Source organism: Ischnura elegans, chromosome 3, assembly GCF_921293095.1.
Source record: "Ischnura elegans chromosome 3, ioIscEleg1.1, whole genome shotgun sequence".
NCBI classification, from domain to species: domain Eukaryota; kingdom Metazoa; phylum Arthropoda; class Insecta; order Odonata; family Coenagrionidae; genus Ischnura; species Ischnura elegans.
The window spans coordinates 75,286,420-75,307,184 of NC_060248.1; the positions used below are offsets into that span (position 1 = coordinate 75,286,420).

General features: G+C 37.5%; 1 protein-coding gene across 1 annotated transcript in view; it reads right to left on the reverse strand.

Moving 5' to 3' along the window:
* LOC124156026 (transforming growth factor-beta-induced protein ig-h3-like) overlaps nucleotides 1-17,086 on the reverse strand; it is a 44,343-nt gene extending 27,257 nt beyond the window's left edge. Inside the window, exons 1-4 of the mRNA XM_046530313.1 lie at nucleotides 16,986-17,086; nucleotides 16,717-16,846; nucleotides 6,263-6,465; nucleotides 216-294 (exon numbers count right to left, since the gene is read on the reverse strand). Coding sequence (XP_046386269.1) covers nucleotides 216-294; nucleotides 6,263-6,465; nucleotides 16,717-16,835 — 401 coding nt within the window. The 5' untranslated portion in view covers nucleotides 16,836-16,846; nucleotides 16,986-17,086. The remainder of the gene's footprint in view (nucleotides 1-215; nucleotides 295-6,262; nucleotides 6,466-16,716; nucleotides 16,847-16,985) is intronic.
* Between the last annotated feature and the right edge of the window lie 3,679 nt (nucleotides 17,087-20,765).

The following is a 20,765-nucleotide window of genomic DNA, read 5'->3' on the forward strand; positions in this document are numbered from 1 at the left end:
GCACTAAGAGGAAGATGGTGTGTAACTCGGGTAAACGGCGCGCCTCTCTTTTTCCCTCATGACTTATAAGCTCAACGAATAATCTTTTTCGGCAAAAAACACGAAATGCATCATCCGGGATTTGCTGAATTGTGGTGCAACGCATAAAGCAAAGTAATAGTAACCCACTCATCTAGTATTAGTTTTATCATAAGGAAATGAAGGTAGTTACTTACCCTTTCCACCAAGGAACGAATGGTCTGAGAGGTCTGCCCAAGCCGGTACCGAAGATGTCAACAAATCCAGTTGGAAACGCTAATAAAGAGAGTTATGAAAATTGCTTATTATAGTGTAATCATTATTTAACACATATGATAAAATTTTGAATAATAATATGTTATTATAATAAATAACATGCAATGTATAGATTCCATTCTTTTAATACGTGTAATATGTTGATAAAAATTAAAAATTGAAATTATGAAAAATAAGCTTTTCTCATAAACGTATCTATAGTTATAGCTACATTCATCTTTACCACAGGTCAACGATCCCAAGATTGTTTTGACGTAGCTCCCCCATCGATTCTCCTGTCAGCTAATCTTTTAATCGGTACCCTAGATGTCTCTGACGATGTGATTGTCTGTGCCTCACTACCGCTGAGAGCTCCAAATGTCAGTTCTAAGAATGTTTCCTCACTTATACGTTTGAATTTCCCGCTGTAAGCAGGTCTCTCTTTTGGTGGAATGCTCTCTTCACTTGGGCTATTCTCCTCATAATTTCTTTCTTGCTTCTTCCATCGATAGTTATTCTGCTACCCAAATAACAGAATTCATTCGCCTCTTCCAGTTTATGCCTCCCTGTTTTAATGTTAGAGTTGACTTCTCTTCTGCTTCATACTAATAACTTAGTTTCCTATGTGTATATTTTCATCTGATATTTACCCATTAACATACCCATATTAACCAGAGTATTTTTCAAATTCTTCTCTCTCTCTCTCTCCCATGACAGCTGCGTCATCGGCAAATCGTAGTCAATTTTTTCTCCATGGATATTCACTCCCGAGGTTTTTTCTTTGATGCCGATAATGGTTGTCACGATATAAACGTTGAAAACTACCGGTAATAAAGCGCAGCCTTGTCTTACTCCTTTCCTTATTCTTGCTTGTTCAAAGCTCGGTCCTGATCTTATCACCGCTACTTGGTTTTTGCACTAACTGTGGATGATTCTCCTGTCACAGTATAGAACTCCGATTTATTTCAGGATTCCCAGAATTGTGTTCCAATTTACGATGTCAAACGCCTTCTCTAAGTTCACGAACATAAAGAATGTTGGTTGGTTCTTTTCCATTCCCTACTCTATGAGCAGTCTTAGAGCTAATAATGCTTCCTTTGTGCCTTTAAATTATCTGAATACGAATTGGTCCTCATCCAGGCACTATTCATCTCTTTGTTCTACTCGTATATAGATGATCCTTCTTAGTGTCTACGAGGCATGTGTTGTCAGTCATGGTTCTAAAATTTTCTCAGTTATTCGCTCTTTTTCCCTGGAAATCGCACGTATAGAACTCATAGATTGTTTCCTGAAAGGCAGAAAAACTTACGAATACGCAATCTAAAGGAGATAAAGGAGAAAGAAAAGGACCTAAGTAAAATTAGCACAAAAATCAATGAGAATAGATTGCCGAATAGCACGAATGCGTGCTATTCGGCATTTTCAAACAAGAAACAATTAACAAGTTTTTCAATGCCTATAATCTTTGTAGCCCCAAGCCCCAGGATAGAACAGATAGTCGTGACTATATAAACAAATTTTCAACCTCTATTGATCAATAAAGAAAAATAATATATTTTCCCATCTTTTCTCAAAAGTTTATCCTCCATTGATTTCAATAACATGACTATTAACGAAGTTTGAGGCGTATTCATTGTATGAAACAGGAGATAACCCACAAAGGATGTGGGACACACGAAGAGGCTTCACGGAAGGTTAAGGTCTTCAAAAGAGCAACGTGGGAATAGGAGCGAGAATGAAGGGTTGCGATTATATACACAGCTCCAACAGTTATTGGATACAAGGAGGCACGCTATTCCGAAGGATTTCCTATTTATCAAGAGCCGAAAGTTTTATAGAGGAATGAAAGAGACATTCTGCGGCCCATTCTTCTGTGGACTTTTGATGAGCGACATTGCAACTTTTTTTGAAACGTTGCTGACAAAAATAAGAGGCTGTAATTTTCATTGACATAAGTAGTAATGCGACTCGCAGAAAACCCTACATATCCATGGTCGAGTTGGGAAAACAAAATGAGTATCATGATGGCTGCATTGGAAAAAGGTGAAGCAGTATTTTTAAGTTGGAAAAACAAAATGAGTATCATGATGGCTGCATTAGAAATAAGGTGGAGCAGTATTTTTAAGTTGGAAAAACAAAATGATTATCACGATGCTGCAATAGAAATAAGGTGAAGCAGTATTTTTAAGTTACGTTGACGAATTGATAATAAAAGCTCTTCAAATCGATCATAAATTTTCCTCAGGAGATATTTTCAGCCAAATGTTTAAAAATAAAAAAAATCACTCATGAATGGCACCCGTCCCATGAAAATTCCAAAGTATGCAACTCCATCTCTTGCCTCCATGGTTAAAGGATTTGAATATTTATAATAATTATAACTTATCGAATATCATAGAAATTATAAATATTCACGTAAATGACCGAGATTTTTTCCGATCCCATGAGATTTAATGACAACAGGGTGGTAGAGAAATTTCATTATTGAGAAAAAGTAGTGACATTGTTAGGATCGCAATTTATAAAACTAGAAAGACGAAATAAAGGCTAGCACCAGGTAAGAGCCATTGTATAAATGCGATGAATGTGTTCGGTTAGGTTGCTTTCCTGATGTGAATTCGGGATAGAAATCAATTTGAAACATGAAATGGTCGAATAAAGGGTTCTTTCGACAAATTAAAAAAATGGCACTCGCCTGTGAAAAATTAGTACCAATTACGGATACATAGCGTGAATACGAAATCTCAGATAAATAGCTTAAAAGTTATTGATAGACTATGAGACTTCGACGACAATGGATGGTCTCTTCGCAAAAAAAGTCTATTAAGAGCTAAATTTTCCAACCTTATAGGATGTGTTTTAGGAAATCCTATTGACTACAGCAGCAACGTCAACTATAAAGTAGTGTAGTACCTAGCTCAACGACGTTATCTTCCTCCTTTAATTGCCGAGGAATATCAAACTAGAAATAAGAAACCGAGGAATATCAGCTACGAGACTTTTTCGACGAAGTAGAAATAGGTCATCTTACTTAAATCCATTCATAAATACAAAAGTGCGCAGTTGAAAACTTAATAATCACTTAATGATGAAAACCAAAAAGAGTCCAGCAAAATCAAAGTCTGGCGAATTGAAAAAATCCTTGCTGAAGCCATAAATTTTGATTACCCTCCGATGTATAACACGAACAACGCAGTGCATTCCGTAAATACTAAAAGAAACAACTAACCAAGTCTTTTGGAGGTAAACTTCTGACGCAATATTTTAAATTGAAAGATAAATTTCAGGAATATGAAGGAACTCGATAAGGGTTATCCAACCAGTGGACTACTGATCAGCAGAAGGTACACGTCTGTAAGTACGTCAAATTTTTCGTTGCACACCGAATAAGCATTTTTATTCTCATATAAGACCGATGCATTTATTAAAAAACCGTTTCCAACCAAGCGCTTCCAACCAATATAAGGCAGCTATGAATTAAAGCTTTTTTGGAACGATCTAATCATTAAAACAATCATTTTTCGTTGCATACCGAGTACGCATTTTAATTCTCATGTAAGACCGATGTAATCATTGAAAGACATTCGTATAAAAATCATGCAGCATGAATTTAAATGAATGAATCATTACCTCTGCATCCCTTCCAATTTCGGAACGAGTTCCATTATCTCTGAATGAATGATGATGACGATTTCAATGCTGGTGCCATGATGAAAATAATCAATGACACATTAACTTCGTGATGTGTTATTAATACAAATGGTATCAATATAATGTAAAAACCCATTTCATTAATGCAACTAAAGTCGTTTTGACATAGCTTGACAGTCAGCTGCCCATCAACTGCGCACTGCTCATAATGCCTCATATTTCCAAGTTCACACTTGTTAAGCCTTTCCTTTCGTCTTGAAGATTGATGTCATCCTTAAAGAACTTTGTCCACTATGGAACATCCTGCCAGACAGAATATGAACGGATATTGCATGACTGATGGTAAGAGGCAGACGAGACTTATTGTTAGTCGAAGGTGTACGACTTCGAGTTGGATGATCCGCGGCCACTAACTGCGGTGACCTTGCAGTCAATGACGCTCGTCGCGGACAATTAAAGCCAAAACTATAACTCGTTAACTTCATCCGACTAGCCGTTAGTAGAAAGGGGAGGCATATGGGTGGTGGGGTAGGGAATCCCCATTCGCAGTTGTATATTACTCCGCACTGCTCTGGTTATGCATTAGGACAGTATGGTCAGACTACTAATGCTGCAAAATTTTATCACCCTAGTTTGATGATAAAAATGGCTTTTTTGGGCTTTAAAATAATATCCGTCATATAAAGACCTCCTATAACAATGCGATTACTGACGGCATGACAACTTTTATTAGAAGTTGGTTGAACCCATTAAGGCATAGAGTCTGATATATCGGACACTCCTATTTAATTTTTTTTTGGGCTTCAGTTAAATTGAGCTACATTTTGATACTATATTAAGTTAAAATGCAAGTATGTCTTCACCGCCCTGCTAATATTTTATTTGACTCCTTGAATTTATTGAATTGAGAAGCATTTATGTGAGACATGACATTAAAAGAATTTTCAGTCACCCGCACGGGCTAAGTAAAGTATTTTTTATTGTACTATTTTGCCCAATATGTTGATAACTTTTATCTTACTTTTCTTCTAAAGGTTGATCTTTTTATTTTATATATTATCAAGTTTTTCTATACTATTTTGAATATGTATTCAACACTGGAAACTGACCGTCCGATATATCGGAGTGCTGTATTATTTAAACAAGAATTTAAAATTTTCAGGAACGAGTGAAAATGAACCTTATTAGGCAGAATTATTAATTTATAAATGAATATTTGACAACAATAACTTCATGCACTAATGGGTTAAATTTCATTACATGCTCAGAAACGGCATTACAGAGTGTCTTTACCGGGGGTTACGAGCGCGCTGAGCTACCGAGAGGCAGCCGAAAAGACAAAAGGGAGGGGAATGATATATGGGAAGGGCTCCGGAAGTTAGCCCTTCCAGTCAGTCACCGGATCGAGTTGTTGGCGTCGCGCGGGCCACAAAAAAGGGCGGCCACTGCCCCTCTCTCCCACAAGATTAGAGGTCATCCACAGATTGGATTCACCTGATGAATCGAAAGCCAGACACCACAAAGGTGTTTAGCCAACGCAGTCTAAAGACATGCATACACTGGCAATGCTATATGACCTGGGCATGGATGGCTTATACTATTTAATAAGAGGATCAGTTGGCATGCAAACTCTCTCTTCCTTTTAGCGTGAGAATGTCTTCATTTGATTTTTATTACCAATATTGTGTAAAAATAAACATATTCTTAGAAAAAAAAACTAATTGCAGATTGTTAATAATACTTGTTTTCTTTGCTTTCAACCCGATTGCTTGTTTACCAGTAAAGTAAACACAAAGATAGGAAGCCTTAATCCAAATGTCTACTATAGTCGACATCAATTACTTTCCTTGGTAGCACTGCGCTATTTTATATTTTTTTCCTCCACTTAAACTAGTTGAAATGCCATCATATAATGAATTTATTAAAATTTGGGAGTTTTTTTAATTTGGTTATTTTTTTAATTTGAGGAGGCTAAAATAGAAATTGTAAAATTTAATTTTTCGCCCGTAAATAGTGCTTGAGGTTTTCAAGATAATAACATGATTTTTAGTCCAGTAATTCGTGATAAAAAAGGCCGGTAACTTCCGCTTACATTAGCCATATGAGGGTAAACTTTACGGGATTCCAACCGTGCCGTTGCCGTTTTTTTACGACATTCAGCCGCTCTGAGGATGAACCCAGAGTCGGAGCTCAAAACGTTGGCTAATATGGATAAATTAACCCGGTGGGAATCCCAAAAAGAGTTTACCCACATAATTCGTCGGGAAAGAATCATATTTCACCAATAGCTGTATGAGTTTCTGGAATATTGAATAAGTGTGGGTGAGATTAGACTCACATGGTTGGAACATTTGTGGTGAGAAGTCGACCCAGCTGGTGCCTTGGTTTCCGCCGAGGGGACCGCTGATCGCATCCGGAAGAACTTCTGCCTCAGCCTCGGACTCTTCCACTTCGTCCGAAGAGTCTGCCAAGTCTCCCATGCTTTTCCAAGAGCTCACCCATGAGCCATGCGGAGCCAAAGGAATACTCGGCATTGGACTCCTAATCAAAGTAAAAAAGTAGAATCACATGCAATTTACGTTGAAAATGGTTGTTATTTATGATATTATTTTTTACAGGTTTATCAATTATATTTACATAATTTATTTTGGTTTTAAACCCAATGTAAAGGCCTTATTGCTGTTTTTGGTGTGATATAAATGAATAAATAAATAAATTAATTGATACGAGAGGCATATGAATGTTGTAATTCACATTGAATACCACGTAAAAATCAATTTATCACTAGGAATTATTGACGCACGATGAAATATTAACACTGTTTTTCACATTTCATGTTATTCTCACTCAAAAAGAGCATTGTTAGATTTAATCTACTGTTCAAAGTTACTCGGATATTTTCAGTATAAAAGAGTAAGAGTTAAACAAGTAATTCGTCGCGAAAAGCATTAATTTATATATCTTATTTGGTATTTTGAATTGAAGCCTAACTTCCTTCTTCATTCTTGAAGCGGCCTTTGTGATTTGGGCAAGAATAACACCCTGTGGGTAGGAATTTCACCACGGTGCATATCCAAAGTCATGAAAAACTAAATACTAAAATAAATTTATTTATAAACTACTTAAGTAAATTCACAAATAATCTACCCATTTCTGACAATTACATATGATATAATATACTCACTGATATTTTAAAAATTGGAGTGCGATTTTTTGTATTTATTTACAGCTTGAGGAACAGTTTTAACAATTTAATTCATCGACTAGTACATTACCGTTTACATTATGAACGATTCCGGATAAATACTTTGGGCTGATGGTATGTTTTCACTTACTTTAGATTTAACCCAGAGTCTCTTAAGGGAGCTGACATATGAGGTAGGAATAAACGAGAAATAGTAAGAAGAAATTTACGATTACTGTAGTACATAAAATTATACACAAGAAGTACTGAATACATACCAGCCAAGCCGCGAAAATTATTTAAGTAAACGTGAAGGCTTCAACAGTGACGAAGAGTTTTATTCCAATCAAAGTAAAGGATCCATTTGAGAGTTGAGCTCTGCTATGTCTCTAGTGAATGCAGCCAAGAAAAATCAGAGATACGGAGTCAAAGTTAATGCAAGGTATTGTAAGTCGCCGTTAAGAGAAAGATAGTGAAGACGGGAAATGGAAAGCATTGTAGTTGAGTGGAAAAATGCCATGAGTCAAATTTCTGAGATTCCTGGCACGACTTCTATTTATCTCTGTAAGGATTTCTGTCTCCCTAAATCTGATAGCTATCAACTCAAAGTGATGACTTTAGGGCTATACGACAAAAAAAATTAACATTCCGATGACTTCGTGGTGACTTATGGAATTTCCCTATCAGCTTTGCACTGGAAAACGGGATCTCACCAATATGTTTCATTCCAATGACATCACAAGAAATTGCACGAAACAATTTTGCTCGTCAACAAGTCATTCTCTACATGAGTAAAATTCCTGGGAAACAAGGTCAATTGATATAATCGGTGTCGAACTTGACTCTCCTAATTCCCGATCAGGCGCGCTAAAAATGTCACAAATTAAATTTTGAATTATACTTTTTCAATTAATATAATACTAACTGTACAAACATCACCACTAACGGATGACCCTTCGAAAAAAAATATTTTGAAGGAATTTGGAGATTTGCATTGGAACCCGACTCAAGTCCAACTTATTATTTCTTCGACAAATTTCAGCGAGGGCACAAACAAAATTTTCCGCAGCTATTTATAAGATTCCTTCACCTTACTCTTATATTTCGTTTACGAAATTGATGTTTTTTTTAAATTAGTAAGGGACTCACGATAGTTGGGTTGGCTTATGAGGTGAGAATTTGAGAAGAGATTGCTGAAGTTTACTGCTGCAACCAACCTAAAGTGAGTTCTATGAAATGAATTCCATTATTGATATTCATGAAATGTGATTGGTAGAATATGGCATAAATTACGAACCTGTATCATCGCAAGCTGTAACACAAAAAACGGTAATTTATTTGGTGTAAATTAATCATCAGATAGAAATCGAAAAGTCTGAAAAAATTAGCGTCTGGCAAAAAGAAGTGTTACAAAATGAACTTTGATACGAAATAATCAACTGACTGATGTAATAAGAATGGGATTGCGATATTTTCCTTTTAGTTACGGCATACGTAAAACTATAATAATTTAATTCATCAAATAGAAGATTACCATTTAAATTATAAGCGATTCCCAGTAAATATCAAGGATTCCGGGAAGGACTGATTTAGGCGCTTTTATAAATTAAGGATTTTACAAAAAATACTAATTAAACCTACGTTTGGCAAGTTAAAGCGTGGGACAAGGTATACATTCACGTTACAAGGTATATATCGGGAAAGAATGGTAAAGAAGATTTTATAAATGAGCCAAGAAAGAGAGAAAAATGCGCTAAGTTAACCTCGTGAACTTAGCTTACATCTAATCCTAATTAGGACGAGTTGTCGTCAATATTTCCAGCACAGATAGATGGAATATAGTAAGCGGCACATAATATTGGGGACAGTCTTCTTCCAAAGAAGTCTCAACCAAGGGATCCGATGATAGCGTCCCAAAATTCTTTTTTATCCCATCCCTATCTCCCGCGTGCGCGTCCTCGGTCGAGTGGAATGAGGACTCGGCAGTCAAACCGTGCAGAAGGAAGTCATGCTGTCTGGCCAGCCGCGCGAGGTCAGATTGCTATCGGGTGAGGAGCAGGCGGCGTCTCTTGCCATTCATTCTCCCGATGCGGTCAAAAGAAGAGCCTTCTTACATTCAGGGAAGAAGCCTTTCGACCGGGGAAGGCAAATACGTTCGGATTAAAGCAATGACGTCCACGGATGTCGACGATCATTACTTGACGGTCAATGGAAGCCTCGCTGACTCTCGTTAAAATCATCTCCTCAGCATTCGAATGTTTTCATTAGGGTGTTCGCGGGCAAACTTCGCCTGGCCTGCGATTCTTCAACTACGGGAGTAATTTTACCCGCGAATGATGACTATAGGATGGGTATTGTGTAATGACAAGGGCGTACATTCGGATTGTGTCGAAATGAGGAAGCTTTTTAGAGTATTAGCTGTATACGCCTACCTCTTTAAACTACCGCAACACTTCCTATACATCTACCACCGTACTTCCTTATTTTTAAATTTTTACATTAATTTTGATTATAAAATATCATGGGTATAATTACCTAAAATACTTAACCTAGCACTACATTCAGCTTGGCCTCCTCCCCAAGATATATTCTACAACAACCTACGCTTCGGCGTGATGGGATACAAGAAAAGATTCACCAGGAAAGACTGATTTAGCTTGCTTCAATGCATTTATAAATGGATTATTTAACGAAAATACTAATAAATCCCATGTTAGGCAAGTAAAAACATAGAAATAACCATTTTTCAATGTGACGGACAATAATTTACTTGCAGTTATAAGGCTCTAGCAATAATTTCAATGAAAAACTTTGATCCGCATAGCAATTTATATAATTGTAAATACTTCAACTAAGCAATGATTATCTCCGAAAGAGGTCATTGCGAAAGAGTACTACTACAATCCTTCATATTGTACGAAGTATGCAAGAAGATTCTACGATTGCGGATATCCTAAGACACCATTAGACTTCAAACTTAGAAACTCAGAAATGCATACACACAAAACAAAGACGTATGGCTAGAAAACGTGAATTGAAATTCAAGACACACCAAGCGCAACCTAAAAAGCCAAAATGCACGGAAGATGAATGGAAGAAATGGCAGGACGAATTTAAAATAAGGCTACCCGCAAGATTTGAGCAAAACAAAAACGCAGGAAGGAAGCGTGTAAAAAGTACGAACGTGACGTTTGGGTTGAATCAGGAGTACTCCATGAAGTACAACTAGAAAGAGGCTAAAATTAGGTGGAAAAAATGAAAGGGTCATCAAGGGATTTGCCAACTTAAGATTTGGTAAGAGCATGTTTTTTCTCTACACGAAACGAAAGAGGAATCCTCATTAAAGCGAAGAAATTTAATGAAATATCTCTCGCAACGCACTTTCCACACCAGGATGCGAAAAATCTCCGAGTTCCAAAGCTTAAGAGAAAATAGTAATGACATTTTACGTTAATGACCGCATTTTAATGCTCTGAAAAAATTACCAACTCACTGAAAACTTAATAACACACACGTTGTCGAACGCAATTTTTCTTTTATAATTTTCGATTGCCATTCTTACTCGTTATTTGTAGAAATATTTAACAATGCAAACTCTTGAACTTTTCATTCACTAAATATTGTGAATAAAATACAAAAAATGGGTGATAGAGAAGACTTTTTGCTCATTACTGAAGCGTTTACAAAAAAATTATTATTGAGATTTTCTGTGTTTCATCAACAATATCAAACCTGCAGGATGAACTATAAAAAGATTATGTTGCTCCGGAGGTTATTTTTTCACCAAAACTTCTTACAATTTAATGTTACAGTGATCCACTAAAAAACGCACGGAGGGTCCGCATCGTATTTTCCTCCAACAGATTCGGCTTCGACAAAGGCACGCGGCTCATTGTTGGGAGGCATTTCCGGTGACGGAAGCAGTTTGTGAGTGCGGGAGTCGACAATAGAATTGCAGGAGATGAAAGCCGCTAGATAGGGTAGGTAGCAGAGACCAAATCTTGGATGATGTGGACCGAATAGGGAACTACTTGTCGTAATAGTACACGGAAGCAGGTAAGCACGTCATGGCCGCTACGGCGAGGTTAATGGAAGAAAATATGTGCACGATAGTAGGGCTGAAAATGATTCGTCAAAGTCATTTCTGCTGGCATGAAACGCGACACCGTCATGGTTTAACTATGAAAGAGCGACGCAACTCTTTCCTGCTTATATAAGAGAGGCAAAATCTATTAAAATATGTCCACCACCTAAATACATTACACCTCTGGTATTAACGATACAATGCTGATGACAAAAATTTGATACACCATGTTATGAAGGGAAAGTAGGATTTATATAAATGGAAGATACTAAGTTTAGGTAAACCGAAATATTTATTATACCTAATCAGTAATTAAAAGGTCCCGTCGTTAAATGAAATACTTATTGAATCTCGATCCAGGCAATGCGTCTGTAGTGAATAGAAATGATATATCATTAACCTTATGGAACAAATAATTGGTGGGGAGCATTTTTTGCAGGTACCTTCGCTTACTGATCCAATTGCACTCCAGGTACCAGACCCCTACTGGTCCTTCTTTTCTTACAGATAAGTATAGTGATAATTAGCATTGGCAGAAATTAACATAGGACTAGATAAACGTAAAAATATAAATAAAAATTTACAGCCGTATTTATTGCATGGACAAGAGAATATTTCTAAAATTAAAGGAATGTATCAAGGTATTTGGTTTTTAATACCATAGTAAATATTTAACGCCTCTAAAGGACACAGGACAAACCCAAGATTTTTTAAATAAATGTAATCCATTGTAATAGATTACCACATGCTGTGACTGAATAAAATATGTAATTAAAAGGAAGAGTCTTAAGTAGAAAACAGATACTTCTTCATGCCAGCAGAAGTATATTTAGCGGATTAACAAGCTAAGCTAAATCACATGATAATATTAAATTCTTATCACCAGGATTTAAACACACAGCATCATCATATTAGAGTAGTTTCGATCATGTAGATTAAAGTATATATTTAGCCTGGGTTTCAATTTTTAAATATAACTTCTTCCCTTATATTATTTTTTTTATTTTTATCACAGAAAATACACTAACAATGGCCGGAAATAATAATAAACCACAATAAAAGGTTCAAGTGAAAGAAGTTTTTTTATTGGAAATATATCTCAATCTGTCCAGTAACACGAAATTCAAACTTCGATCACAAAGCTCAATGGGAGGGCACATCTAGGGGAAGATCCGTCAAAAGAGGTTTCAAACGGAAAAAATGGTGGCTCATTCTCGGGAAGGAAATAAGAGGTCATGGGGAATATCCAAAAGTCACCACACTGTTGTTGGAATAATCAAATTGTATAAGTAATAAAATCCTCGAACAATCACTGGGGGTTGGTGCCAATCAGATTTGGTAAATCTTGCAAACCAGCATTGGAAAAGGGAAAACGTTGTTGGAGTGTTCTCCGAATGTGACGAACGACAGCTCTCTCAATTTGAATTCAAAGGCGCTACCGACACTCCGGTTACTTATGGGTTATGCAAAATGAGGATGGAGTAGAAAGGAGAGTAATTGATATGAAAAGTTATCAAAACTAAATGGAGATTTCTTTCAGCCAGAATCTCAAATCAGAACTCAGGGGCACTCTCAACACTTAGTAATTACAATGAAAAATTGTTAAAATTTTGAGTGCTATTTCTAATGAAATTCGTGCGTGCAATCAATTAAACATAATATAGGGTTAATGATAACTGTAGATCAAGTATTTGTCACAAAAGATCTCATGATTTATTGAGTGGGCTAACATGGGAAATTAGTAATCACTGCCCTTTACGGGAGAAACTCAAGTTAAGTATGATTAATTTTCAACGATAATTTAGCCTACTAAGCCCATAAAATTCAAAGGTAAATTACAATCACAAAATCCACGAATTGAGGGCAGTGATTACGATATTCGAATCCTCGACCTTCTGGTTGGCATGCAGAAATGTTAAGGCAGCAGCTAATAGAACATGGAAAATGCGATAAAAAGCACTTGAGTCAACAGATTGCTATCCCGAAAAGCCCGTTCTCTTAGGCCAAGCCATCGGATCGATGTGAATCGCAGCAGTGCGACAATAGGGTGAATTTCATAGCGGATGTGTGCGATTGTAATCTTTCCGAACTGTAACGGGAACAATAAAGGGGCACTCTCACGAAACTGCACGTGGAGTGACAAAGGATTTGACATTGAACTTCGTAGAGCACCGCGATCAATATTTACACGGAATAGATTAAGGTATTACTGGAAAAGGGCGTGGCAGCTCGTTTAAAACATTATGCGGTGAGTTTACCGCATAATGAAAGTGTGTACCGCATATGCGTGTCTACCGCATATGCGTGAGTTTACTCGATGAAAGGCATATTCGGGGAAGCTTCGGAAAAAATTAAACCTATGGTAAATGTCAGTATGTCCGTTGAAATGATACGATGCCAGCCAAGACATCACCCAAATGCACAACCGAGGTTTCTATGTTGAATTCTTATTTAGAAAGTTGAAGTTCAAGCCATGAACTGTTAGAGATATATTAGAGGTTAGACAACAAAAAATCAAGAGGTTGTTTTGGAACATTTTAAGGCTTCCTACAATATACGGAGCTAGAAAAATATTTTTATTTCTACGACAGACGCTGATATACCTCACAGGGAACAACGACAACCACTTCAAGCTGAATTAGTTTGTCAAAAAATAAGGAACAGGGATAGATAAAAAAAATTGAATTTTCATCAAATATTTAAGAAAGCCTTTATGGGGTAGCATTACCTATTTCGATCAATTTAAATATAAAATTGCTGATTTATGGCGGCGAGTGATCATATTGGAATGTAGCGAATGAGCGATAAAACATCATAAGCAGATGTAAACACGAGAGTGTTAGCCAAGGATGACAGACTAAGAACAACAGTGGAAAGGGTTTTGAGCAGACGATTGTGAATCTTTAACCACAGGTAGGCCAAAAAAATTTCGTTCAGAAATTCGAGTGTTGAAATATGATGGTTGTCAGAATTTTTCAGGCCATTCAAAATTAGTTAGGGGAAAATATGCCGAGTTATGTCTTTCTGCTTCCAAAAGTAATGTACCTACTACGCAAAGTATTGCCAAAGTAAAGCCAATGACATTAAAACAAAACTAACCATTTGGCTAATTAGTCATAAAATGACTTTGGCTCCTTTATTTTACTGCGGTAGTACCATCATCCACTACTGTCAAAAAAGGTAATTAAAACAAAAATACTGCGGTTTATACCGAATTTTTCAAAGTTAGCAAATATTACAATACAAATTTCATACTTATTTTCTATGATCGCCGTCATTGACGTAAAGGCACTGGAAATCCACGTCCATTATAAGAAAGGTAACTCTCTCACTATAAGAAAAAAATACCCTCATTGTAAGCAGGATGCAGATCTTTAAATCGGAAAGAAGCATATATTTCCGATGGGAATAAAAGTCGCTACTTCTGACTTCTGAGGCCAGTGAATTGACTACCTACTATACGTTGGTATTACTACTTGCAGGTATTCAAGACGACAGACATGCAACCAGCTAATTTTTAACGTGAAAAGGGTTCAATTTTAGTGATGTTAATAAAGTTAGACTAACTCCGTGTGCTGAAAGTCTTTTGTTGCGATTTTCAAACACGGCCTCAGAGAGAAACATCATCACTGAACATGTGGACTACAACAATACAAACAGTGAATAAAATTGAGCCGTGGATTCCAAAACAACACAAGTCGTAGCTAAGTTGAGACACTAGCTCTCTTCCTATTTAATTCACTGAATCCATATTTAATTTATGGAATTGCTTCATAATGGAAATATTAAGTATGAATACATTTTTATTCCACTTGAAAAACTCAATCATATGACTCGGGTTTCGTTGAGGATCAAAATCATCAGGTGGTGATGACGTCGCCTGATAGCGTTGATTCTCGAAGAAACCTCGGTCGTATCGTAAAGATTTACGTGGGATAAAACAAGTGTTTATACTCATTATTTTTATTCTCTGTCCATATTCGAAGTTTTCTTTACCTTACCCTAACTAAAAGCAGTCCATTCTTAGAAAAATAAAGGAATCAGAAGCTTTAGTAGCTCGGAATATAGAGAAAAAAATACTACTCATCGGTTATTCCTGCTAAAAGGATTTGAAATGTTTTGGAAATTGAGGCTTCAACAAATAATATCTATGATTGTTTGAATAAACGTCCTGTTCACGTCGTGTAAAGACGTTTGTGGAAACCTGTAAATATTTCGAGTCAGTTGAAACCCTTGCAGCTCCTTCCCAGGTAACGTCCATTCCTTACGGTAAACTCACCTTCGGTATACGGTATGGTGTTTGGAGACGGCGACCGATAACTAAGGTAATTTGGTCCCGTGAATGGTAGAAAAAAGACGGCTGGCGCCGGTTTTATCCTGTTCTTTAGGAAAGACGCCAGTGGGACCTGGACAATGACCATACCGGCAGGCAAACATCTGCTTATGATACTCCCTTCACAGAGCACCCAAGCAGAGATATCGGACTTCCACAAAACTTATTCAGGACCTACGTCTTCACGATTGAAATCCTAGCCACTACAACACCCAATTTAAAATAAATACATAATCGAAGATAAATAGTCACTTTTATTCAATGATAATAAAAATAAAATTGAATAAATATCTAAGTTTGCCACATTTATGTGAATTAGAAGCACTCAGGATAGGGGGGACTGAGCTCCAGTTCCTTTCCCTGTTCAACTTTGCTGGCCGATGAATTTTACTAGCGGCTTCACTTAGGATTTGAACCAAAGACCGTTCGTTCAGCAGCCAAACACTTCACCAACGAGACCATGGTATTTATTTATTTGTTTAACGCTATGAAAAGCTGCCGAATATCACTCCGAGTGGCGTTTACCATATGATACATATATGAATACAAAATATGATCTTGAAGAAAATCATCACGAGCGGGGAACTTGACGTGTCATTGCTATCATCATAAGTTAACAATCTAAAGATTAGTTCGACGCAGCTCTGCCCTGCTTCACGAAAAGAGGACCGATAAGAAAACAACGTCTTTTACTAAAGAAAGGTTTACAGATAAAAATTAGCAATACATTGTTATATACAGTAGTAAGTATACGTTAGGAGCACTTACGGTCAGTGGCGGATCTATGGGGGATTAAGGGGACTTGTCCCCCTTGGGCATCCAATTAACACTAGAGAGAATGGTAATTTTTTCCGACCCCCACAACTGTTGGAATTTTAACCCCCACTTTTAACCCCTTCCTCCTTGTCCCTAACCTGGATCCGACACTGCTTATGGCGACATACCAGTTTCTGTACTTAAATACGGCGTTCATATAAAACATTAACGTGTAACCTGGCTTCATTAACTGGTAAGCTTTCCTATCTGCTAGCCTTTTATATGCGACGTACTTATTTTCTTTTACATCCTTTTTAGCCTGCTCATTCGAGGCCGTCCCTTGACGTGATTATACCGCAATTCCAACTTCGCGTGAATATCATGCACGTGCAAACTCAATGGGAGGAACAAACCAAGGAGAGAAACGAGACTCACCGTTCGTGAGAAAGCCAGTTGGGTCCGGGGAAAAAGGGCCATTCTCCGTTGACGGACGACGGCACCACTACCACCACGGCAACGGCGAGGGCTAAGGCGCACACCAGCCCGGCCTTCATCTTCACGAGTTCTGCAGAGGGGGACAATTCGACACAAAAGAGTATTAGATCCGATGCGAACACTAGAAGACTCGAGAGATCACTCCTTAGAACGCTCCCTCTCTCGATCTCTCGCGCACTTGCGAGAGATGCGGCAGGGTGCGAGCTTACCGAATTGATAGGGAGCTCTCGGGAAACCTCTCGATCACCACCGCATGCGGAACAAGACAAGCGCCGAGGGGACGCGCCGCGCCAAATATAATGGCCGGGGTGGGGCGAGCGCAGCGCTGCCAAGCGCCCCGAAGACGAACCGCTCCAGGATGATGCGCCGGGAGGGTCGAGGACCTTGCTTCCTCGCGGAGGAGTTGACCGTGTCCGGCCAAGGGTGCCTCTATCGCCGCCGCTCGGCGCCTTCCCTCTCCCCTGCTTCACGAAATGAGGACCGAATTGAAGACGTCTTTTACTTAAGGCCGTTTTACAGATAAAATTTGCTCTAAAGTATACATCGGGAGCACTTACGATCAGGGCCGGTTCTAGATATTTTTCTTATGCAGACAATATTCTACCCCCCCTAAAAATAACCTGAGAGGTAGTTGGGATTCCCTCTGGATATTATTATTATTAATCTACCGATTAAAATAAGTTTCCATGGAGTACTTCAGTACATGAAGAAGCATTCTGGCACCCTCCCCTACCTCCATGCGTACTTCCCTCTTTAGTTCATAATAAGGCCTATTCCCTTCCATTCTATCTAAAAAAAATCCTATTCTCTTCCTTTCCCTCCCTCGTTTACCTAACATCCTACCCTCTAACACAGTTATCAACATCCCCTCCCCGCTAAGTACTCGCTCTATCCATACCTTCTGTCTCCTCCGTATCTCATCTAAAAGCTGCCTCTCCTCACCCACCATGTCCAGCACTTCATTGTTCCTCCTCCTCTCCGTTCACTTCACCTTCTCCATTCCACGCCACACCCACATATAGAATGCCTCCAGTTTTCTCTTGTCCTCCTTCCTTGGTGTCCACATTTCCCCACAGTACATAGATAAATTAGCGAACGGCAGTATGCGTTGAGAGCACTTTTGGTGCTATTTCAGTGACTATACTTCAACGACTGCGTACATAGAAAAATTTTGCGGGAAAAGTAGCGCGGGGTTTGGTAGATTTTGTTTTAGCGTGAAACTTTGAGAAGTGCAGTGTCGTTTTCATTTTTATTCTGACGCTTTTCATCCATATCCTGTTAGCTGTAAACGTAAATCACGGAGGAAGACATCCTGAGATAAAATTGACATGACTATAATATGTAATTGAGAGGTAAAATCCAGAAAAGACATCAATGCGGGTAATAAAAAATTCAATTCCAATCCCTTGTGCGTGACAGCTTGCTGTTAGTTCCATAGAAGAATAGATAGCGTCGAATAAGCTTTAAATTTTTCTGTGAACGCTTCAAAGCTGTGAAGCTAAATTTTCAATTAGTGCTGATTTCAAATTTATTTATAACTTCTACTATGACCCTGTCATTACGTATGGATACGTAATCAATAAAGTTATAATCTCTTGTACGAGGTTTGCCTTTCTTAGATGACAACCAAGTACACTAGGATCACTAAAAGAGAATGGAGTTCGTGGAAGGCATTATGTTTACATGAAAACCCGCACAGAAAATAGTGGCGCTTTCTTCACCATACTTCCAATTATGAAGAAAGAATAATAAAAAGAAAAGGTTATCTTCTTTCCATCAGCTGCTACAAAAAGATGCATTTAAATGAGAGGAATACGAAAAAAAATAAATGAAATTTTGGAGGCTATGCTTTCTCTTTCTACGTACAATGAGAAAAATGACGAGTCAATGAACATGAAAGAAACTACTCAAAGAAAACGCTGATAATGACAAACGAAATCTCTCCTCAGAGAGTTGACTATTAAAGGAAACGCGTTTTTCTTTCAAATGGTTATTGAATTGCTTTAAAAGGTATTATACGATGGAATATTATTCCGTAAACATTTTGAACTATCGATTTATGGGAACTAAATTACTTTATTTCAGCAACCCCTATCATAAGCCCCCCCAGCAAGTCATTTAATTTTAATTTTCGCAGTTGATGGTACTAACACAGTTAAAAATAAGTTGTGATAAGTAAAATTAGCTGATAACGGGTTCAGAATATATTTTTTTAAACTAATAAAGTGACTGAATATAAATTCATTCCGTGTACGTGTGTACAGTCTCTCTTTCCCAGTAAATTAAGCCCAGAAATTGGTTTGCATTGTCTATTTTGATACCAAAAATTACGAAAAATTATTTTTGTTGTTAGAAATACTAAACAATTGAGGTAGTCTGGGAAATATTCTATCCTCCGAGGAAGAGTCCCTGAGAACTGTAATCGTGAGTAGGTGTGATGAAATATGATGCACCCAAGGATAGGATACTGCAAAACGTAGGTAACTCAGTTATTGAAGTTTGAAACTAGAGAATATGATATCAGAATTATATGCCTAGAAATAACGAAGTGTGTTTTAATTGAAATATGCGTTTCTAGCGTGAATATATCAGACGTACTCTAAATTGATTTAATCTAATAGCCTGCAGATATGTCAAAATTTCACCTTCACGTCCAAATGTTCTCCTTCGGCCATTAAAATTGATTTTCGTACGCAATGATCTTCATAAATGTACGACATCATTGAATCATATTTAAATTCAGGTTCATATGTAGAAAGCTTTTCATTAAGAATGATAATACACACCAACAAATGAGATGATTATGAAGTTTCTAAATCAAGCCATGTCAGTTAATTGCAATGTACAAATAAGAAATCCAGTGAAATAAGAACCAGTTACCACCATTATTTCTAATTCCGATACGCTTGGGGTATTTCTTTGTTCGTCCTGTTCCAAAGCTAACACACAGATGAAATGTAAAATAGTTGATTGCTCATACCAATCAGTAAGCGAAATTTGCTTATCAGAAAACGATATGCAAAATGAAAATTGAATTACAGCCCAAAAGTTACGAATGTTTTCGTTGTGAAGGAAAATCAGCATCCTATTTTAATCATGCCTGCAATGAAATCAATGCATAAGAACGCAAATTTCTTTGTCTTCGGCACTGCCATACCTACATGTATTTATTTGATTGTAATATAGGTAATTCAATTTATAAAGTCACAAACTTTTCCAATGCTGCATAAAATTGCGTGGTTACATAAAACATGCGTGTGGGGTCATAAATAAATAAAATGCGGACAAATGTGATTGCTTCATTAATCCTCGGACCAATTTGCGACAGAACACAATTATTTTATGCATTAAAAGATGTTGCGAGAAGAAAATAAGCCATCATCAAATATATGCATTTGAACTGTTACGTTTCAATGCACAAGTCAAAAATACAGAGCAAACAGCTCGCAACAAGTCCACCAAATCTGAGTCATTCGGGACATAAGTTCAAAACATCGGCCATTTTACCCACATTTACATTACGACAAAGCCTAATGTTCTCTGTATGACGCCTGAAAAGAAGAAACCCGTCCCTGTTGAGTGTTCAGGTGGCAATTCCAGTTCCCTGCCGTCCGACGACGAGATATATGCAACTCGGCGCGTTTGGAAGCAAAGTCAAGTACGTCAGTACCTATGGTGAGTTTGACGTCATACCGAGTCATGAAAACGGCTCTCACTCGTAAATATTTCGATGGTTTCATTTGAACCTGAGGCTAACAGCTAGCAAATAGGCATTTTAATTAAAAATGCCATTTTGCGTAAACAACATCGTTTTCATCTAAATATTCATAATACCCTGCGAGTCACCTACAGGATATTAGGCAGGGGAATGCGGCTTGCGGCTTAGGCTGGGCAACAATAGCACGAGTACTCAGTGGCAGTATAGATAATTTTCCCTGCAATATTTTTTAGCAATTAATACCAATTTTGAGATTTAAAGTCAACATGGT